The sequence below is a fragment of the Phodopus roborovskii genome, unplaced genomic scaffold (genome assembly GCF_943737965.1).
Source record: "Phodopus roborovskii unplaced genomic scaffold, PHOROB, whole genome shotgun sequence".
In the NCBI taxonomy this organism is placed as follows: Eukaryota; Metazoa; Chordata; class Mammalia; order Rodentia; family Cricetidae; genus Phodopus; species Phodopus roborovskii.
This window is the reverse complement of record NW_026126482.1, coordinates 32,656,038-32,678,120: the sequence shown is the minus strand read 5'-3', so window position 1 is coordinate 32,678,120 and position 22,083 is coordinate 32,656,038. Positions and strand designations below refer to the sequence as shown.

General features: G+C 39.2%; 1 protein-coding gene and 2 pseudogenes across 1 annotated transcript; 1 reads left to right on the top strand and 2 right to left on the bottom strand.

Moving 5' to 3' along the window:
* Nucleotides 1-372: 372 nt before the first annotated feature.
* Nucleotides 373-3,189, bottom strand: LOC127229089 (probable 28S rRNA (cytosine-C(5))-methyltransferase; annotated as a pseudogene).
* Nucleotides 3,190-3,847: 658 nt separating this feature from the next.
* On the bottom strand, nucleotides 3,848-3,963 carry LOC127229432 (uncharacterized; annotated as a pseudogene).
* A 2,013-nt stretch (nucleotides 3,964-5,976) lies between these two features.
* Nucleotides 5,977-10,916, top strand: LOC127229088 (prolactin-3D4). The gene is made up of 4 exons (XM_051194097.1): nucleotides 5,977-6,129; nucleotides 7,491-7,598; nucleotides 9,394-9,573; nucleotides 10,655-10,916. Exons 1-4 carry the CDS (start codon nucleotides 5,983-5,985, stop codon nucleotides 10,850-10,852), a joined length of 633 nt encoding a protein of 210 aa, XP_051050054.1. The 5' UTR covers nucleotides 5,977-5,982; the 3' UTR covers nucleotides 10,853-10,916.
* Nucleotides 10,917-22,083: the final 11,167 nt, after the last annotated feature.

The following is a 22,083-nucleotide window of genomic DNA, read 5'->3' as shown; positions in this document are numbered from 1 at the left end:
GTCTCAGTGTCAATGACACTTTGCATTACCTTAGAAATGTCCACCATTTCTAATCTCTCCTTCAAGTAGGACTATGCTCTAAATGTCCTTCAGGTCTAATAAATCACCTTGAGAAACCAATACAGCAGTGAAAACACAATTTTATAAGGGACTCATCAGGCATGGAATAGGAAATGACATTAATAAAGAAATTAAAATTCTGTGTTCAAAGTCACTTTCTTTTCTAGAAAATTTTCATAGGAAGCACATGATACCAAATTTTTTGGGTGGTGTAAATATGTATATTAGATTTCATATGTATGCACAGTGGGGATACCATCACTGCAGGATGTGAACATTCCAGCACTGAGACAGTCTGGTTTCCACCTCCGTCTAAGACAACAGTGGTTGGCTGCTGCCCTTTGTCACAGATTTCCTCCTTTTTGCTGGTGGGGGCCTGGTAGAACTGTGGGGGGACCCAGTGGGGACTGAGAGTCCCTTGGGAATACCATCCTCTTTTAGGGAAGCAGCTCTCTTGGCAGACTTCTCTGATAACTGCTGCTTTGCTTTTTCAATCTTTTTGGTTTTCCCCAGGGACTGACCACAGTCCTTAATCCCTGGGGCAGTGCAAATCTCAGAGGGTGATGGCATAGCAGGTATTTCCGAGTCTACGCCCTTGGGAGGGGCTTTCTGCTTCGGGAGAGCAGCTTCCTTGGAGGGCTTTGATTTGGGTCCCCTCTGCTTTAACTTCCTGGCCATTTTTGGTTTCCTGGTCACACCAGCTTTTCCAGCAGGCTGACTGTTCTCTTGGGGCCTGGGAGGCTCTTGGGCCTTTGGGACAGAAGGTGCAGTGGATTCTGAGCCTGGCCCTTTGGAGATGCCATTCATCTTCTGGAAGGGCTTTCTGGAATGCTGCTGTCTCCCCAGCTGCTGTTTTGCCTTTGAAGTCCCACCAGCTCCCTTGACAGGCTGACCACTGTTCTCAGACATGGGGGTCACCTGATCCTTTAGCTCAGGCTCCATAGGGATGGCTGCTGCTCCATTTCCTGTGTGGGGCTGGGGAATAGAATTGGAAAACTTCTTGAACTTGGCAATGAAGAATCCATTCATGTTGTGAGTGTGAGGGTAGAAGCGTCGGGTGGAGCGCAGGGTGGGGTGAAAAGCGCCTTTCCTGAAAGCGGGTAAAATCTTCCTGGCCAAGGTCGAGGCCCGTGGGCCCCAGGCACACATTCCTCTTCCACCGTAATGGAATAGGTACAGTAGACCAGGTAGCCCCCGTCTTGGAGGCAGCATTGACAGAGTCAATAGCACTGAGCAGCAGTTCCTTCTGAAGATGGGCACAGTGCAGGACGTCCTTCTCATCCTTGTTCGTCTTCACAGCATGGTCCTTGAAGATGACTCCTGTGCCACTGCAGGGAGCATCCAACAGCATTCGGTCAAAGCCCCCTACCACCTTGGGGAACTGGCGCCCATCATAGTGGCTGATAATGGTGTTGATGACTCCCAAACGATGCAGGTTGCCCACGACACTTTTGAGGCGCTCAGCATTGGCGTCATTGGCGAGGATAACTCCCGTGTTCTTCATCAGCTGAGCTATGTATCTGGTCTTCCCTCTAGAAGCACAACACATGTCTAAGATCCACTCGTGCTCCTGAGGTGCCAGGGCCATAACAGGTAACATGCTCGAGGCTCCCTGAAGCATATAGTGCCCAGCCAGATACTCGGGAGTAGCACCAATAGGCACTGAAGAATCATATACCACCAGTCCAGACTTGGACTACTTTCCCAAGGGATCCAGATTAACTCCATGATTGATTAGAGCCTGCTGGGACCATGCTTGAAACATGACACACTTAGGACTGAAGAACCCAGCCAGGACTGGGCAGGGTGATCCATCCTGAAATAAATGACACCGACTCCTCACCTGAGCAAGATCTCTGTGATGGGCTTTCAAGGTGTTGGTCTGAAGGGTGATTGGCCGGGACACCTCATTAGCTTTTAAGAACTCTATCAACTCAGACATAGGGAAGATCTCCATGAGCTTGCCCAGCAGGAAGTCTCCATAAGAATAGTAAGTGGCCAGATCCTTCTGAAGCCGATTCAGATATTCTGAACGAGACCGTCCTTCTTCCCGCTGAGCTGAGCCCCAAAATTGCGAAGCACCCCCACGATGTCCTGGATGCGCTTGTGAATGCTTGCAGGTCTGGAGCCTGGGCATCCTGCTCCATCTCCCCAGAGGCAGGCAGCACAAAGGTCTCCTCACCATCCACATTAATCTGCAAATCCCTCTCTGCTTTGTCATCCTTTGGGGGACAGGACTCAGGGGGAATGTCATTATCTTCCTCTTCATCAGTCTCCTCCTTACTCCACTGGCCCCCAGCAGCAGCTTCCTGGGCCTTCTGTTTCAGAGCAGCTCTTTAATGGGCAACAACTTTTCCTCCTTGTTGTGCCCGGGAAGAACGACAACAATAGGATTCTTCTCAAGCACACTTTATTGGGAGCTCCAAGCTGAAAGAGAGAAAGACTGAAAAAGAGAAGGAGAAGGACCCCCGACCCTACGGAGCGCCAAGCTTATAGACTCATGATGATGTGGACATGCAGAGTCATCTGATTGGCTTAGGTCTCATCAGACGATTGTGCATCACCCAATCGGGATAGGTGAGCAGCCATCTTAGGATAACGTCACAATGTTCATGGCAGACGACGATTAGGATATAAGAGCAATAAACAAGCTGATGTGGCAAAGCCTGAAGCCAACATGGCCAGCGTGGCTTCCCACACCTCCTCCCACACCTCCTCATCCTCCGAGGCTGAGTCAGCTCCATAGTCATCCACCATGTCTGCATCACTGTCCCTGGAGCCCCAAAGGTCCCCCTGGTTTGCCTCACCCTCTTCCTCAGAGTCTTCCTCCTCATCCCCATCACTGTTATGAGTCGGTGCTAGTCGCTTCTTACCTCGAGCCTGGACTGCTTTTGATAGCTCTCCAGGTAAATTTTTGATCCCTGGAGACTTATTTGGCTTAGGGACTTCAACAGACCCAGCCCTCCTCTTGGCTGCCCTCTTCCGAGCACGACTGAATAGCCTCTTGAAAGTCTCATCACCGGCTGTAGGCATGAATCTGACCAGTTCGGTCTCTGCACCCTTCTGTTTTCAGGCCTTCCTGCGGGGCCCACATTTCTCCTTCTTAGTAGGGTCCAACTTATGCCCCATGGTACTGAAGCCTGCGCTTGGCTAGACCCAGCTCTGTTTGAGGGTCGCCCCAGCCAGGGCCCGCTCCACGTGCACTTGGGGAACAGCTCCCGGACAGCAAGCCCGATACCAAAAATTTATCCATGCTGCTGCCACAGTTGTTAATTGTCCAGCAGATTTAAATGATTGCAACAATCATTGAATAAACTGAATACTTTGCTTAAACAACATGAAAATTCTGGGCTTCTGTGCTATGGAACCTTTTATCACATTGGATAACTTTCATGATGCCATCAGTTAATAAGTAGAATATTTCAGGATAACTGCATAAAATTAATGTAATTCAGTGACATGATAAGGCCATAAGCAACTCTGGCAAAGTGTGGCAGGTAATGAAACCATGGCACAGCAGATGACATTGCAACCAACAATTATATGATTTGTTTTAGGTCTCAAGCCACATAAAGCAATCAATATATTATAGTATATGATAGGAAAATATGTCATGATCTACATTTATAACTAGTCTTTTCATAAATGGATATATTGTGCTTGTCAAAATGCTTTCTGAACATTTGTATTTAGACTTGCTGATAATGAGCTAAACATTTTACAGTGTTAATGGCTAATGAAAGAGATGTGCACTAAGTTAAAACAGTCTGAAATAATGGGCTTATGGGGAGATTTGTTTGATTACTGAAAGCATTCATCCTTATGGGATAAAGGACACATCAGATATTAAACCGATAAGAACAGATGCATCACTTGATCTTAGCAAAAAGGCCAAGAAGCAATGCATTCATCTTCAACAGAACCACTAGGGACCATTGCAGAAGACATGGCATACATATTAAGATCTTGAGTTAGGGAAAAGGATTGGGAAATAAGTCTTTTTTTTTTCTGCTTACTTGAAAATGAGTAATGAATTTGAAGAGATGGCCTTACTGATTTGGAGAATGACTGAACTCTACAGATCATAGTGGGGAAATGTAGCATGACACATATTGACATATAACTGTGGTAAATGTAAAGAGGATGTTAATACTCCCTGAGGGAAGAATGTTGCGGATCTAGAGACATTGATTCAATTTGGCCTCCAGCTCTGTCTGGCTCTGGGTACAATCTGGTGGTATATATGGGAGATGGAAAGTTCACTGAAGGCAGCATTTAGGTGAAGCCTCTTTCCTGGATTGAGGATCATATTGTGGTGTATCATCTCCAAGATGAAGCTCGCTTTGACTTTACCAAGATCTGGTAAGTATATATTTATTATGAAACTGTAATACTAGAGTCTAAGTAAGCCTTAGATTTTTTGTACAGTATATTTTATTTGTTGTCTTCTGTTTTGTATTTTGGGAGAACTAATATTTGATCATGCTTCATTTAGGAACAAGTTAATACAGAGCTGAAAGACCTCTCTATAGGATACTTGCTCAATTAAGTTTATGCTGAGAGTTTTTCAAATAGTATCTCCCTTGTTTATCAGAAACAAGGCATTGCTTAAGAGTTATTTATTAAAAGAAGGATAAAAGGGTCAGTTTTTTCAAAAACAAAAGCAAAAATAAAAGTTTATTTCACAATAGGTACAGAACACCAAATAGACTGGATACAAAAAAAAAAAAAAAAAGTCTCCTCACCACATAATAATGAAAACACCAAACATATAGAATAAAGAAAGAATATTAATGGCAGCAAAGGAAAACGGCCAAGTAACATATAATGGCAGATCTATCAGAATTATACCTGACTTCTCAATGGAAACTCTGAAAGCCAGAAGGTCCTGGATAGATATTCTACAAACACTGAGACCATGGATGCCTGCCCAGACTACTATAACTAGCAGAGCTTTCAATCACTGTAGATGGAGAAAACAAGCTATGTTTAATTTTCAACTCTATTTTTTTATCTACCTCAGATTCTTAAAGAAATTTGGAAGTAATTTTGATTAAATGGGTATAATGAATTGAGAGATTAATAACCTAATTAAGAGCACTTGTTGCTCTTGCAGAAGACTTGGTTCTGTTTCCAGCACCCACAGAGTGGGTCACAAATATCTGTAACTTCATTTTCAAAGGATCAGATGCCTGTCTTTAACATTACACGGGCACCATGCACACACATGGTGCAGAGGTATACAAAAAGGAAAAACACTCATATACATAAAATTAAGTAACTAAATAAGTAAATATTAATTCATTCAGCTCCCTTTTTTCCAGAATGTACACTTGTTTATTATCCTGGCAGAAAAAGGGTCAGTTTTACTGGTATTTAAGAATCATTAGTTGTATAATACCTTCCATTTCATATGTTACCTTCTAGAACAAAAAAGAAATACAACTCATAGTGTTCAATTTACATTATAGAAAAAATAGGCTATATTGAGGACACACAATGAAATGAATGCTCCAATGTTTTCAAACACAGAAACAGGAATTTATAATCATTTGTGTGTTCAATAAATAAATGTGAATAAACTACCAAATTACCTAAGTCTAACATAAAGAAAATGAATTACTTACATAATGACTTGAAGTCTCAGGCTCATGGTTAGTCAAACTCCGTGTGTTTGCAAACTTGTGACACTCCTTTGGAGCAAATGTAACCTAAAAATTCTCTCACATTTCAAAATCTGTACAGGAGAAATGTAGCTATTTCTCTGTATTTTCCCAGTTGTAACAGTGAATACCCTATGAAGGAATATCAACCCAAATCACATATCAGAGGGCCTTCAGAGTACCTTCCCAGCTTCTTAATCTGTTCTAAATGTATTTGTATAGATCATTCATTACTGTTTCTCTGACAGCAGGGGTGTGTATGCTGTTGCTAGTGTCAACTCTTCTCCTTTGGAAGGATGTGGCCTCCAAACCAAGTGGCCTTTTATCTATTGAAGCCCTGTATAATCGTGTGGTTGATCACTCTCATACCACATATGTCCTGGCTGCAGATATTTACAGTGAATTTGTAAGTAATGTGTCCATGCTTCTGTATACTTATATAAAATTATTAATTAAATTGGAATGAGTCATGTACCCAATTCCAAATAATTCACTTTTATTGGAAAAAAAGGGAGTCATATAGCAGAGGTGGTGTGGGAAGAATGTGAAGTTTCATAAGGTCTCAAAAGAGTGTAAAGAATTAAATTATATTTCAATCTTTTCTATATTAACTTCAACAATAACAACTCTGAACTCCTCTATTTGAGAGTTGATTTCCTAGTCATATATCCAAGGGTTCTGTCTTTATGGATATTCCTTACATACTGATCTGAAGATAACTAGTGCTAGAGAACCGAATTGGAGTTAGTGCATGGAGAGAAATAAAGCTAGAGAAAATTGAAACCTTGCAAATACAAAACCAAAACAAAATAGATATACACAAACTTGTAAATGCAAAGAATCATGGCTCATAGTGTTCAGTAATGAATGTCTTAGGGAAGTTAAATGCTACTTTACACATAAAATATTTTCTCTTTTCCTGCGGGATATAACTTACCTTGTCATGCGTTGTCAGTAGGAAAACAACAAAGCAAATTTCCATTGATAATTGAGTATATGGATTATATTTCCCTACATTTATAGGGAATATACATTCCACTTGTTATTCTTCCTCACTAGTTTTCCTCATACTGTTTATTCTTTTCTTCTTACCTTTCAGCTGCACACTTCTAAGAACCCTTTAAGTTTTTCAAATTCTGAGAGTTAGAATCAAGTAACAAATAACTTTTAAAGTGCATGCTTATTATCATTAGTATAGAAACATTAAATATTTTTGTGAATTCTTTCTTCACCCATTGCTGAATTGTTCCTAAAAATACATCTAGAGTTTAATGATTTTATCATAATAACATTAGTGAATCTTACATTTGTAAGGACCTTTTTATGGTACTGACACTTGGTGATATTTGAGAACAAAATTGTAAATGAATAATTCATGTTTTAAAAAATTATACATTAGTCTGTGTCGATGAAAAATAAGATATTTATATAGAAAAATAATAACCATTCTATTACACTCAGCATAGCAAAGCTTATACTTTAAGACATAAGTAAAGATAAGTTTGTATGCATTTTAGTGGTTTCTTTCCGAACAATAACAGAAGCAACTACAATACAAAGGAACAATAAAGAGGGAAGAGAATGGGAGGGCAGTCAATTATAATGCATATACAAAAGGAGTAAAATGCAGGCAGATGATATTTCCATTATTCTACTGTTTCAAAATTTTAGTCTTAAATCTCAAAAATATAGGGTTTATTCAACATTTCATGTTTGTTTCAATTCAATTCTGAATCCCCAATAATTAAATCATTTAATTTCTTTCAGGATTTAAACTTTTTCAAGAGAAGTTGGTTTACAGACAGAACGCTCAGCCTATGCCATACAGCTTCCATCTATACCCCAGACACTCGTGAGGAAGTCCATAACACAAAAGTAGGTTTCATCCTGTTTTATACTGAACAAGTAGTGCTATGCACAGGCTAGTAGTGCTGTATGTGATTACTAGGCACATAAGAGGTGTTGTAATTTCAGACCAAATTGATAAAAATACAGCTGTCAGAGAACAATCGTATCATAAAGTTGATAATTTTAGCACTAAGTAAAATGCCTGCCAACTCATTGTCCTAGAGTTTACTTGTTCACACAGAAAACTGTTTTTACAAATAATTTCTGCTTGTCAGAGGAAAATTTTATTCTGAACTGGATACTAATTTTAACCTATTAATACACATAGAGAGTAAACACAAGTACACTTGTGTTTGTGACATAGCATTAAAGGATCTTGCTCTGGTATAATGTTACACAACTCTGTCCTTTCTTCTTAAGTTTCTAAACTATTCTGGACCTATTTGTATTTCATCATTATATCTACAGTCCTCTCAGTTCATCTGCTTTTTCCTGCATCTTATCTGAAATGCAGCTGTACAAAAGGCTAGTCTCTAAACTATATCATCTTCCTCTGGATGACTTCTGTTTTGATGAGATATACATAACTCCGAAGATGTAATGTGTATGTGTTATAATATCTTGCCCCTGCCATACACAGATTTATTTATATAAAATTAATGGTATATTCATTGCACACACAGAATCAGCTCTGCAGTGGTGCTTGTGTTACTAACACAAGTATCTCAGATGCAAGATATTCTCATCAATACAGTGTGGCTATACAAAGAAAAAGGAACAGAAGAAAACATTTGTACTGATTACTTTTCTAGACAGCATAAATGGCATACTTTTGGCACTGAAACATTTAATGTTGACAAACATTCTCTGATAAAAATTCTTTGAAGAAGACAATGAAATGATGGTCCAAACGTTGGCACAAATCAATTCTCTTGCATATCAAGTATGAATTTACACTAAACTTCCTTCATGTCATGCAATCATTCTTAATAATTGTTGCCTAATTCTCCCAGCTGTTTGTTTGCTAATATGACTGGTCTGTCCATTTTTTCATAAACACTTTTTTAAAATTCTAGGTGAATATCTGTCTAGTCTTTATTTTCATAGCTTGTGCATTTCCTCACAAACATTATAGTATACAGCTAACAAAATAATCTTATTTGACTCTGTCCTAGAGCTCACATTTACTGTGTTAAAATTCCATTCTGATTTCTAAAGATGCCTGGAATTAAAGTAATTCTTTTTAATAGATTTTCTTCTCTATAAGTCTATAACTTGACAACTCCTCTAGAGTCAAGGTTGCAGGGAGTCATGCAGATACATGAAAAGCATCATTTGTCTCCAGTCAACAGTTTACTCTATAAAAGTCTCAGTCTCAAGTAAGCATATGAGAAACCAGCTTATTTCAGTAGTGTAAAATCATTTGAACTATTAACTCTTGACAGGGTTGGCATCTATGCTGTATGAGTCATATCTTTTGATACCTACTGAGGCCTGTAAACCCAGTTTTTCCAATGACAGTGTAAGCAACCCAAGAGTACAGTTCTGACAAGTGGAACAAATGATAGAATGCAGAGGGAACAGAAATCATGATCATTTTGAACAGGCAATATTAATTAAGATCCCATTAGTTTTATTTATCATAGTGGAATTCAGTAGGTGAAATTTTATACTCATGCAGTATTTATATATTATGAAATTATTAACATATTACTACTAGTAAAAATATAATGTAGTTTGCCTCCCTTGTAAAAAATACAAGTATCTCTCTACATAGTTGTGTGGCACCTATATAATATGATGTCCACTGATGTTTTCCTAGACTGAAGACCTTCTGAAAGCAATCAACAATATTACTCATGCGTGGGAAGAACCACTGAAACACCTGTTGTCTGCAGTGCCTACTCTCCCAGGATCTTCTGAAAACATGCTGAAATCAGCCAATGCTGTGAAGGAAAGAAATCATGTACTTCTGGAGGGACTTGAGACCATCCTCAACAGGGTAAGCTGTTTCAACACATGCCTTTGTTTTTCCTAGTCATAAAGTTTGTGAGTTAGGTATTTCTAAACAATTTTGAGACACTGAAATACAAGGTTACTTAATAAGCACATGAAACAGTGATCTCTGTAGAAAATAGTCATGTACCTCCTAGTAGATTTTAGGATCTTTTAGGAATGGGGTGGACACTCCACCTAACTCAGATGATCTTAGAGCAGTCACTGCCTGGATCACTTGTACAATAATACTTTAAGTAAAATATACTGCTCATGTGCAAGGATCCATAATGTATATAAAGTGTAGAGAGAATTTATCTGAAAAGAAGAAAAGGATTAGGACACTCCACCATGACAAGAATGGTATGAAGGACACATCAGGGAGAGTATGGAGAGCATGTAAAAGTCCCCATTGTGAAAGAATAATACTAGCCCTTTTCTTGATGTTTAATTAATTTCATATATACAGCTAAATATTATCTTGCTGGTTCACTATGTGTCCCCTTGTGTATGGATATATCTCATCTGAGATCAGGGACATGTCAGAAAGTACATATTAGGCCTATCTCCAATTTATGTGTTAGTTTCTAATGTTTTTAAATTAATTCCTAATGTTTCTCACTATAAATACATAGTTTTCTATGTATTTATTTCTATGTCCTACCAAAGTTCATTAAAAATTTATAAGAAATATGCACTTAGAGATGTCTCATGTCTTTAAATGTCTGCCTTCCACGTTTAAGGACCTGAGTCCAGTTTCAGAATTTGTGTCAAATGTCAATGTAGTGTCTTCTCTTTGTAGCCCTCATAATAGGGAATCAGACTTAAGGAGATATGGCACAAGTTACAATTAAATGTAAGAGCAGCTCTCTCAAAAATCAAAGTAGATTTCACTGGAAGAACTTTGCCCAAAACAGAACACTGACATCCAAATCATTTATATTACACATACACACACACACACACACACACACACACACACACACACACACACAGAGAGAGAGAAAGAGAGAGAGAGAGACAGAGACAGAGAGAGAGACAAAGATGGGGGAGATAATGTCAATAATACTTTTTCATTTGATGTTTAGACTCAAGTTGAATTTGAAGATGACACCTACCCTGATTGGTCTGGACAGTCAGATTTGGAGTCATCTGATGAAGAGACTCGTCTTTTTGCCTTTTTTAACCTGTGTCGATGCCTGAAAAGGGATACACATAAGGTTGACACTTATCTCAAAGTCTTGAGGTGCCGAGTTGCCTTTAAAAATGAGTGTATTTATTTTTAATGTGTGCTGAGTGCATATCCCAGGAATGTCCTCCTGTCACGGTCCTTGTTGAACCAGAATTTTAATGCCATTTCCCCCCTCTTCTCAGTGTATAAATGGCTATAATTAAATTCTTTCTATAAAATAAAACCTAATTCTTTAGAACAACAGATTCAATATGAAAATGTAAGAAAGTCTCATGTGTCCATTTAATATAATTTGGGTCTAGGCTGTTTATGTGCATTCAAAAACCTCAAGTTTGACAAGCACACAAGACAGCATAAAAACTTATTTTAGATAACAGTGAACAAAGGGAGACAATTTACTTACCAAAGCCAGAAGTTGGTGCTACTCATTAGATCAATTGTATCAAGGGAGTGGATGGATATCTGAGAGAGCATATAAAAGAAAACCATTCTGTGAGCAAATTTTTAGTTTAATAACAAACAATACAATTTCAATAATATTGGACTATCCCTAAGGATCATTAAACATTCAAAGATGTAGTGGAAAGAAGTATGAAACAGATCTATATTTCTCTAGTGCCCATCCTTGGGCGATCTCAGGAAAGAAGCAGATTTCCCTCTTCTGCAGTTCAGAATCCAGGACCATTTTAATACTTTAAAAATAAAAATATAAAACAAACAAGCCTGTTTCACATTTATAGATATGGTACAGCTGGCCAGAGGACATGGGAACATATCTCTAGTGGTGACATTCTAACTGAAGTTTGAAATTTTCAGGCAAGATTAAGAGTAAGTTGTCATTATACATAGAACCACCAAAGGGAAATCCATGGTATTTGAGAAGAATTAGCAGTTACTCACTGTCATGCAGGAGTGGTTCTGCTTTCTACTGCCTCTAGGGTCTTCAGCATAAAAGATTGCATTTGAAGGACTTGTCCCAGTATAATAAGAAGATCAGCAATCATATTAAAACAGACAAAAATAGAAAAATTTTGATGACATACAGAGGTTAATAAATAACATCATGGCCACTAAGGTACGATTTGAGAAGAAAGAAATTTGTTTTTTATGAGGATATTTTTCCTGATGGTTACACAAATAAACTAGTGTTATATTAAGATCAGTGTAATAGTTGATGCATTCATATCAAACTGAATTAAAAGATGTTTAGTCATTAAAGGAGATGAGAGTATGAGAATATGTTCATGTGGTAAAGGACAGTGGATTTCAGTGTAGGTATAGAATGAAATTTAGGGGTATAATAAAATATTTTAGATGTGGAAAGTAAAAGAAAATCTAGTTTTGAGGTTTGTGGTAGTCTCAAGTTGGTAGGGTTCTGGAGGGTAAGCAAAACAATGTCAATAACTTGTACTATTTGATAGTCTATGAGGCCTCTCAGTGGCCAGCAAAACAGATAGAAGTGACCCATTCCTAATATTAAGCCTTTTACTTGTTAGCTTCTGGTATCTAATAGGGATAGTATTGGCCCACTGTGGGATAATTTCATTAAGTTTTCAAAATGTATGGATCTGCTTATAGTTTAGGAAGCTTCTATACTAAGAGTTTTCATATGACTTTTTCTGAAGCCCTTTCGTGTTAGTTATCTCTCCCTGTATTTTGTCTTCCATCCTTCCCTATACATCCTCACCTCATTTAACATTACTTGTTCCATTATTTCTTTAACCCTATTATATAACTATATATCTGCATTGTAAATTCTCTCCCATGACTGGATCCACTCCCAGATTTCCATGGACTTTTACTAATCTGGACTTCTTTCTTCCAAGGTTAAAACTTTCTATCTTGCAAAAAAAGCTCACTGAAACACAGGATATTTAAAAGGCAGTAAAACCAAGAAATGTTCAAGAAGAAGTGGACTTTCCATCTTACAGGGAAGCTCATTATGACAGGAAGTAACAACTCAGTTATATTCAGGATTTCCATGAAACTGATCAGATTCACAGTGTATTTCCATAGAAAAGAGTATATAATATGTAAAGCCAAACTGTCTAAGAAAGACCAGACAAGCTACCTGAAATAAAAAGAGAGCAATCAAGCTACCTGTCACAGACCAGCTGAACTTTCTGAAGAACTAAAACAGATTTTTGAAAAGGACACATTGCAACCGATTAAGCTGCTAAAAAGTTTATACATTGTGCTTCATAGACCCAGCTTTTATGAGTTGTCATCCATGCCAGGATTGGTTATGGTGCTGTATCTCTTTGTTTCACTTCTCCTGTAAGCATCCTTTCATACAGATTCCTGTAATAGTCCCAGTGAAAATTACTGGATCACCAAGTTGGATGTTGATGCTATCCCTACTTTATTCTGCCATTGATGAGTAGATGTCCATGAAAGTCCCCCTGGGAGTAGTGTCATACAGCACAAATAAGATACACAAATCCAAAGATTCAAAACTAATATTCACAAATAGGAGAAACAAAATGTTTGTGCTTCTGGGTCAGGGTTAACTCACTAAAAATGGTTTCCAACTCTGATGGGTGATATCGTTCTGTATGTTTCTCATACTAATTAATGAATAAAGCACTGTTGGCCAATAGGAAAGGAAGATAGGAGGGACTAGGAGACAAGGAGGAAAGAGGAAGTACTAAGGAGTCAAGATGGAGAGTCTGGAGAGAGGAGTCAAGATGGAGAGTCTGGAGAGAGCAGTACGCTGCAGCCAGCTCCGGGTAAGAAGACCACGTGAAAATACATAGATTAACACAAATGGGTTAATACTTAAGACAAAGCTAGCCGATAAGAAAGTAGTAACTGGCCAACAGGATTATATCTAATACAGAGTCTTAGTGTGTTTATAAATATCAAAGAATAAATAAAAATACTTTTTATTTTATTACTTTTGTTTGTTTTTCTTTATTTAGAAGCAATCTTGTTTTTAATACATCCTGACTGCAAGATCCCCTCACTCCACTACTCCTAGTTCCCTCCCCATGACAGCGCCCCCTATCAGCAGAAAGTAGTTTAAAAAGAACGACGCCCAAATTCCCAAATATTGTTTTTTTTTATAATTTTTTTATTTAATTTTATATAAGAAAGTCCAATTAAATGAAAACAAACTACTTCCTGCTGGTAAGGGGCGCTGTCTTGGGGGATTCGAAGAAGATTCAGATATCCTAGCTGTAGTCTGTAGGGCTGTTTTGTCCAGCTGTTTGGAATGTAGGATCACCTTGTACTCTGTTTCAGGCGCTCTGGCGTGATCAAACCACATTAGTCTGGAAGGAATCCACATCTTTTCATTTTCTGTGGAAACAAAAATAGAAATCCTTTTCCCGAGTAACTTGTTCTTCAAGTTAAATTTTGGAGTCAAAGCATTTTTTTTTTAATTTATTATTTTACATGTCGATCCCAGTTCCCTCTCCCTCCCTCCCTCCCCTCCAGCCCTCCCTCCCTCCTTCTCTCCCTTTTACCCTCTCTGCCCTCTCACATGCACTCTAAACACCCTCCCTCCCATCCCCCCACCACAATTCCATGTGTAGGGGAGTGCCATCCAGTTGGGGTCATGTAGATGTGACAGGTCCTGTGAAGTAGGGACTAGGGCTTCTCTCCTGTCTCTAGAATAAGGCAGTTATCCCTCCATGGGGGATATGTTTGCAAAGTCCTTTTGTGCACCAGGGATACATCCTGGCTCCACTGTCTGAGGTCTCTTAGACTGCTCAGACCTTCTGGCTGAGACCCATATTCAGGGGGGTCCGAGTTAGTCCCCTGAAGGCTTCCCAGCTATCAGTCTAGTGGCCCTTAGCTCCTCCTTGTTCACGTAAGCTGTCTCTATGTGCTTCTACCACATGGTCTTGTCCTCTCCATCTGCTTCTGGGTTCTAGTTCGACTCAGTGTTTATGTATGGGTGTTTGCTCCTATTTTCAACAGGCATTAGTTGAGGACTCCATGGAGAAGTTAGTTGTTGATCTCACTCTCCAGGAAGGGCATTTATGATAGCCTTTCCACGGAAGCTGAGATTGTTAGTTGGGAGCAGTCTTGTAGTTCTCTCGACCTTTCTTTGTGTTCAGTTTTATCTTCAGACCAATATTGGCTCCCTCTTTTATGTTCTCTCTCTCTCTCTCTCTCTCTCTCTCTCTCTCTCTCTCTCTCTCTCTCTCTCTCTCTCTCTCTTTCCTATCTTACATTCCTAACCAGGCTCAATCCTGGTCGCACATGCCTTCCTCTCCTCCCCCTCATTTTCTCCTACTTCTCTCTCCATTCGCTGTCCTCCCCCCACTTCACCTGAGCTCTGGGGGACTTGTCCCTTCCCAGTTCTGTGAGGGACTTTATATGAATCTCTTAGAATACACCTTGTATCCTAGTTCCTCTGGTGATGTGAATTATAGGCTGGTGATCATTTGATCTAGTTCTAAAATCCATATATGAGTGAGGACATACTGTGTTTCTCTTTTTGTGACTGGGTTACCTCATTCAGGATGGTTTCTTCAAGTGCCATCCACTTGCCTGCGAATTTCAAGATACCATTATTTTTTTCTGCAGAGTAGTATTCCATTGTGTAGATGTGCCACATCTTCATTAACCATTCTACAATTGAAGGGCATCTAGGTTGCTTCCAGGTTCTTGCTATTACAAATAGTGCTGCTATGAACATAGTTGAACAGATGTCTTTGTTGCATTGATGTGAATCCTTTGGGTATATGCCTAAGAGGGGGATTGCCGGGTCCTGTGGTAAACTAATTCCCATTTTCCTGAGGAACCGCCATACTGATCTCCAAAATGGCTGTATGAGTTTGCACTCCCACCAACAGTGGAGGAGTGTTGCACTTTCTCCACATCCTCTCCAACATAAGTCATCAATGGTGTTTCTAATTTTAGCCATTCTGGCAGGGGTAAGATGGTATCTCAAAGTTGTTTTGATTTGCATTTCCCTGATAGCTAAGGATGTGGAGCATTTTCTTAAGTGTCTTTCAGCCTTTTTGATTTCCTCCATTGAGAATTCTTTCTTCAGTTCGTACCCCATTTTTTAATAGGGTTATTTGGTGTTTTGTTGACTAGTTTCCCGAGTTCTTTGTGTATTTTGGAGATCAGCCCTTTGTCGGATATAGGATTAGTGAAAATCTTTTCCCAGTCAGTGGGCTGCCATTTGGTCTTGTCAACTGTGTCCTTTGCCTTACAGAAGCTTCTAAGTTTGAAGAGGTCCCATTTATTAATTGTTTCTTTCAGTGTCTGTGCCCTTGGAGTTATGTTCAAGAAGCGGTCTCCTATACCAATTTGTTCAAGGGTACCTCCTACTTTCTCTTCTAAGAGGTTCAATGTGGCTGGATTGATGTTGAGGTCTTTGATCCATTTGGACTTGAGTTTTGTGCATGGCGACAGACATGGATCCATGTGCAGTCTTCTACACACCCTCATCCAATTGTGCCAACACCATTTGTTGAAGATGCTGTCTTTGCCCCATTGTATAATTTTAGCTCTTTTGTCGAAAATCAGGTGTTTATAGGTGCATGGATTAATATCAGGATTTTCAATTCGATTCCATTGGTCTACCTGTCTATTTTTATGCCAATACCAGGCTGTTTTCAGAACTATAGCTCTGTAGTAGAGCTTAAAGTCAGGAATGGTGATGCCTCCTGAAGTTCTTTTATTGTATAGGGTTGTTTTGGCTATCCTGGTTCTTTTGTTTTTCCATATAAAGTTGATTATTATCCTTTCAAGGTCGATGAAGAATTGTGGTGGGATTTTAATGGGGATTGCATTGAATGTGTAGATTGCTTTTGGTAAGATTGCCATTTTTACTATGTTTATCCTACCTAACCAAGAGCATGGGAGATCTTTCCATTTTCTGGTATCTTCTTTAATTTCTTTCTTTAGAGTCACAAAGTTCTTATTATATAGGTCTTTTACTTGTTTGTTAAGCATTACACCAAGATACTTTATGTTGCTTGTGGCTATTGTAAAGGGTGATGTTTCTCTGATTTCTTTCTCTGCCTCTTTGTCATCTGAAAAAAATAGGGCTACTGATTTTTTTGAGTTTATCTTGTATCCTGCTAGTTTGCTGAAGGTGTTTATCAGCTGTAGGAGTTCCCTGGTAGAGTTTATTGGGTCGCTTATGTAAACTATTATATCATCTGCAAATAGAGACAGTTTGACTTCTTCCTTTCCAATTTGGATGCCCTTGATCTCCTTTTGTTGTCTTATAGTATTAGCTAGAACTTCTAGTACGATATTGAAGAGATATGGAGAGAGGACAGCCTTGTCTTGTTCCTGATTTTAGAGGAATTGGCTTAAGTTTCTCTCCATTTAGTTTGATGTTGGCAGTTGGTTTGCTGTATATTGCTCTTATTATGTTTAGGTATGTTCCTGTTATCCCTGACCTCTCTAATACCTTTATCATGAAAGGGTGTTGAATTTTGTTGAAGACTTTTTCCACATCTAGGGAGATAATCATATGGTTTTTCTTTTTCTGTTTGTTTATATGGTGGATCACGTTGATAGATTTTCATATGTTAAACCATCCCTGCAATCCAGGGATGAAGCCTACTTGATCATGGTGGATGATTTCTCTGATGTATTCTTGAATTTGGTTTGCCAGTATTTTATTGAGTATTTTTGCATCGATGTTCATCAGGGGTATTGGTCTGTAGTTTTCTTTCTTAGTTGTGTCTTTGTGAGGTTTGGGTACCAAAGTTATTGTGGCCTCATAAAAAGAGTTTGGCAATAAACCTTCTGTTGCTATCTTGTGGAACAGTTTGAGGAGTAGTGGTATTAGTTCTTCCTTGAATGTCTGGTAGAATTCTGCACTGAATCCATCTGGCCCTGGACTTTTTTTCGTTGGAAGGCTTTTGATGACTGCTTCTATTTCATTGTGGATTATAGGTCTATTTAAGTTGTTTGTCTGTTCTTGATTTAATTTTGGTAAGTGATAGTTATCCAGAAACTTGTCCATTTCCTTTGAATTTTCAACTTTTGTGGAATACAGATTTTCAAAGTATGACCTGAAAATTTTCTGGATTTCCTCTGTGTCTGTTGTTATGTTCCCCATTTCGTTTCTGATTTTGTTAATTTGCATGTTCTGTCTCTGCTTTTTCGTTAAGTTGGATAAAGGTTTGTCTATCTTGTTGATTTTCTCAAAAATCCAACTCTTTGTTGCATTGATTTTTTTTTTTTTTTGTATTGCTTTCTTGGTTTCTATTTTGTTGATTTCAGCCCTCAAGTTGATTATTTCCTGGCGTCTACTCCTGTGGGGTGAATTCGCTTCTCTCTGTTCTAAGGTTTTCTTTTTTCTTTTTTTTTTTTTTTTAATGCATATAGAGTATTTTTTATTTAATTTTATATAACAAAGTCCAATTAAATGAAAACAAACATTTATACACAATATTTGGGAATTTGGGCGTCGTTCTTTCCAAACTACTTCCTGCTGGTAAGGAGCGCTGTCTTGGGGGATTCGAAGAAGATTCAGATATCCTAGCTGTAGTCTGTAGGGCTGTTTTGTCCAGCTGTTTGGAATGTAGGATCAGCTTGTACTCTGTTTCAGGCGGTCTGGTGTGATCAAACCACATTAGTCTGGAAGGAATCCACATCTTTTCATTTTCTGTGGAAACAAAAATAGAATTACTTTTCCCCAGTAACTTGTTCTTCAACTTAAATTTTGGAGTCAAGCGTTTTTTTTTTTTTTTTTTTTTTTTTTTTTTTATTTTACATGTCGATCCCAGTTCCCTCTCCCTCCCTCCCTCCCTCCCCCCACGCCCTCCCTCCCTCCTTCCCTCCCTTTTGCCCTCTCTACCCCCTCCCATGCACTCTAAACACCCTCCCCTCCCAACCCCCCACCACAATACAATATGTAGGGGAATGCCATCCAGTTGGGGTCATGTAGATGTGACAGGTCCTGTGAAGTAGGGACTAGGGCTTCTCTCCTATCTCTAGAATAAGGCAGTTATCCCTCCATGGGGGATATGTTTGCAAAGTCCTTTTGTGCACCAGGGATACATCCTGGCTCCACTGTCTGAGGTCTCTTAGACTGCTCAGACCTTCTGGCTGAGACCCATATTCAGGGGGGTCCGAGTCAGACCCCTGTTGGCTTCCCAGCTATCAGTCTAGTGGCCCTTAGCTCCTCCTTGTTCAGGTAAGCTGTCTCTATGTACTTCTACCGCATGGTCTTGTCCTCTCCATCTGCTTAAATGCTCTACATCCTTAGCTATCAGGGAAATGCAAATCAAAACAACTTTGAGATACCATCTTACTCCTGCCAGAATGGCTAAAATTAGAAACACCAGTGATGACTCATGTTGGAGAGGATGTGGAGAAAGTGCAACACTCCTCCACTGCTGGTGGGAGTGCAAACTCATACAGCCACTTTGGAGATCAGTATGGCGGTTCCTCAGGAAAATGGGAATTAGTTTACCACAGGACCCGGCAATCCCCCTCTTAGGCATATACCCAAAGGATTCACATCAATGCAACAAAGACATCTGTTCAACTATGTTCATAGCAGCACTATTTGTAATAGCAAGAACCTGGAAGCAACCTAGATGCCCTTCAATTGTAGAATGGTTAATGAAGATGTGGCACATCTACACAATGGAATACTACTCTGCAGAAAAAAATAATGGTATCTTGAAATTCGCAGGCAAGTGGATGGCACTTGAAGAAACCATCCTGAATGAGGTAACCCAGTCACAAAAAGAGGAACACAGTATGTACTCACTCATATATGGATTTTAGACCTAGATCAAATGATCACCAGCCTATAATTCACATCACCAGAGGAACTAGGATACAAGTTGTATTCTAAGAGATTCATATAAAGTCCCTCACAGAACTGGGAAGGGACAAGTCCCCCAGACCTCAGGTATAGTGGGGGAGGACAGCTAATGGAGAGAGAAGTAGGAGAAAATGAGAGGGAGGAGAGGAAGGCATGTGCGACCAGGAGGATTGAGCCTGGTTAGGAATGGAAAATAGGAAAGAGAGAGAGAGAGACAGAGACAGAGAGAGAGAACATAAAAGAGGGAGCCAATATTGGTTTGAAGATAAAGTTGAACACAAAGAAAGGTCGAGGGAACTACAAGACTGCTCCCAACTAACAATCTCAGCTTCCGTGGAAAGGCTATCATAAATGCCCTTCCCGGAGAGTGAGATCAACAACTAACTTCTCTATGGAGTCCTCAACTAATGCCTGTTGAAAACAGGAGCAAACACCCATACATAAACACTGTTCTAAGGTTTTCAGTTGGGCTGTTAATTCTTTATGTGACTATCCTCTGTTTTCTTCATATGGGCACTTAGTGCAATGAACTTCCCTTGTAGCACTGCTTTCAAGGTGTCCCTTAAGTTCGGGTATGTTGTATCCTCATTCTCGTTAAATATTAGAAAGTCTTTAATTTCTTTCTTTATTTCTTCTTTGACCCAGGAGTGGTGCAATTGCACATTGTTAAGTTTCCATGAGTTTGCAGGTTTTCTGCTATTTGTGTTATTGTTGAATTCCAATTTTAAAGCTTGGTGGTTCCATAAGATACAGGGGACTATTCCTATTCTCTTGTATCTGTTGAGGTTTGTTATGTCTCCTAGTATGTGGTCGATTTTAGAGAAGGTTCCATGTGGAGCAGAGAAGAAGGTATATTCTTTTGTCTTTGGATGGAATGTTCTATAGATGTCTGTTAACCCCAGTTGAGACATAACTTCTGTTAATTCTTTTGTTTCTTTGTTGAGTTTCTGATTTGTGGTCCTGTCTAGTGTTGAGAGTGGAGTATTGAAGTCTCCCACTATAAGTGTGTGAGGTTTTATATGAGCTTTGAATTTTAGTAGTGTTTCTTTTACGAATGTGGTTGACTTTGTATTAGGGGCATAGAAGTTCAGAACTGAGACTTTGTGTTGATGGATTTCTCCTGCGATGAATATGAAATGACCATCTTCATCTCTTTTGACTAATTTTGGTTTGAAGTCTATCTTGTTAGATATTAGGATAGCTACACCTGCTTGCTTCTTATTTCCATTTGATTGGAAAATCTTTTCCCAACCCTTTATCCTGAGGTAATGTCTATCTTTGGAACTAAGATGTGTTTCTTGTATGCAGCAGAAGGATGGATTCTGTCTTCGTATCCATTCTGTTAGCCTGTGTCTTTTTATAGGTGAGTGAAGACCATTCATATTGAGGGTGAGTAAGGTCTATTGATTGTTGATGCTTGTTTGATTTAGGTTTGTTGTTGGCAGTGGTATTGTGAATATATTTGCTCTGCTTCACCCTAGGTTTCTGGTGTAGTTGGATTATCTGTTGCCTACATTTCTGTGGGCGTAGTTACCTTCCTTGGGTTGGAGTTTTCCTTCCAATACTTTCTGTAGGGCTGGATTTGTAGATACATATTGGGAAAATCTGGTTTCGTCATTAAATATCTTGTTCTCTCCATCTATATTGATTGAGAGTTTTGCTGGATATAGTAGCCTAGGCTGGCATCCGTATTCTCTTAATACTTTTAGAACATCTATCCAGGACCTTCTGGCCTTGAGGGTTTCCATGGAGAAGTCAGGTGTAATTTTGATAGGTCTGCCTTTATATGTTACCTGTCCTTTTTCCTTCGCTGCTTTATGTAGTAGGATATTCACTTTGTCTCCTTCTGTGGCACTGACCACGCCCATTGGGGGGTGGAGCCATGGGCGGAAGTGACCTGTGGAAGGAGGTCGGAGGGGGCCAGGAAAGGCTCTCTCTTTCTGGTGTGACTCAGACAGGAGAGGATAGGGTTGAATTTCCTGGTGTTCATCTGTCTAGGTTGTAAGTTATTTCTCCCTGAATAAACATCTATTCGGCCTATTTGTTTATCCTGATCCTTATTTACCGCAATAGCTCTTAATATTCTTTCTTTATTCTGTATGCTAGGTGTTTTGATTATTATATGTCGAGGGGTCTTTTTTCTTTGGTCCAGCCTATTTGGGGTTCAGTATGCCTCTTGTACTTTCATGGGCATGTCCTTCTGCAGATTTGGAAAGTTTTCCTCGATGATTTTCTTGAATATGTTTTCAGCACCTTTGAGCTTGGCTTCCTCACCTTCATCTATGCCTATTATTCTTATGTTTGGCCTTTTCATGGTGTCCCACATTTCCTGGATGTTTTGTGTTAAGAATTTGTTGGATTTATGATTTTCTTTGGTCGATGAATCTATTTCTTCTAGTTTATCTTCTGCGCCTGAGATTCTTCCATCTCTTGAATTCTATTGGTTATGCTTGTGTCCATGGTTTCCGATTTTTTGCCCAGCTTTTCAATTTCCAGCCTTCCTTCCGTTTGTGTTGCCTTTATTTTCTCAATTTCAGTTTTCAAGTCTTGAACCGTTTCCTTCACCT

What these genes read in the sequence shown, in the direction of transcription:
- LOC127229088 (XM_051194097.1), top strand. Translation starts at nt 5,983, where the DNA reads ATGCTGTTGCTAGTGTCAACTCTTCTCCTTTGGAAGGATGTGGCCTCC. An exon ending in CAGATATTTACAGTGAATTT is followed by an intron (nt 6,130 to 7,490) that starts GTAAGTAATGTG and finishes AATTTCTTTCAG; the next exon opens with GATTTAAACTTTTTCAAGAG. An exon ending in TTGAGACCATCCTCAACAGG is followed by an intron (nt 9,574 to 10,654) that starts GTAAGCTGTTTC and finishes TTTGATGTTTAG; the next exon opens with ACTCAAGTTGAATTTGAAGA.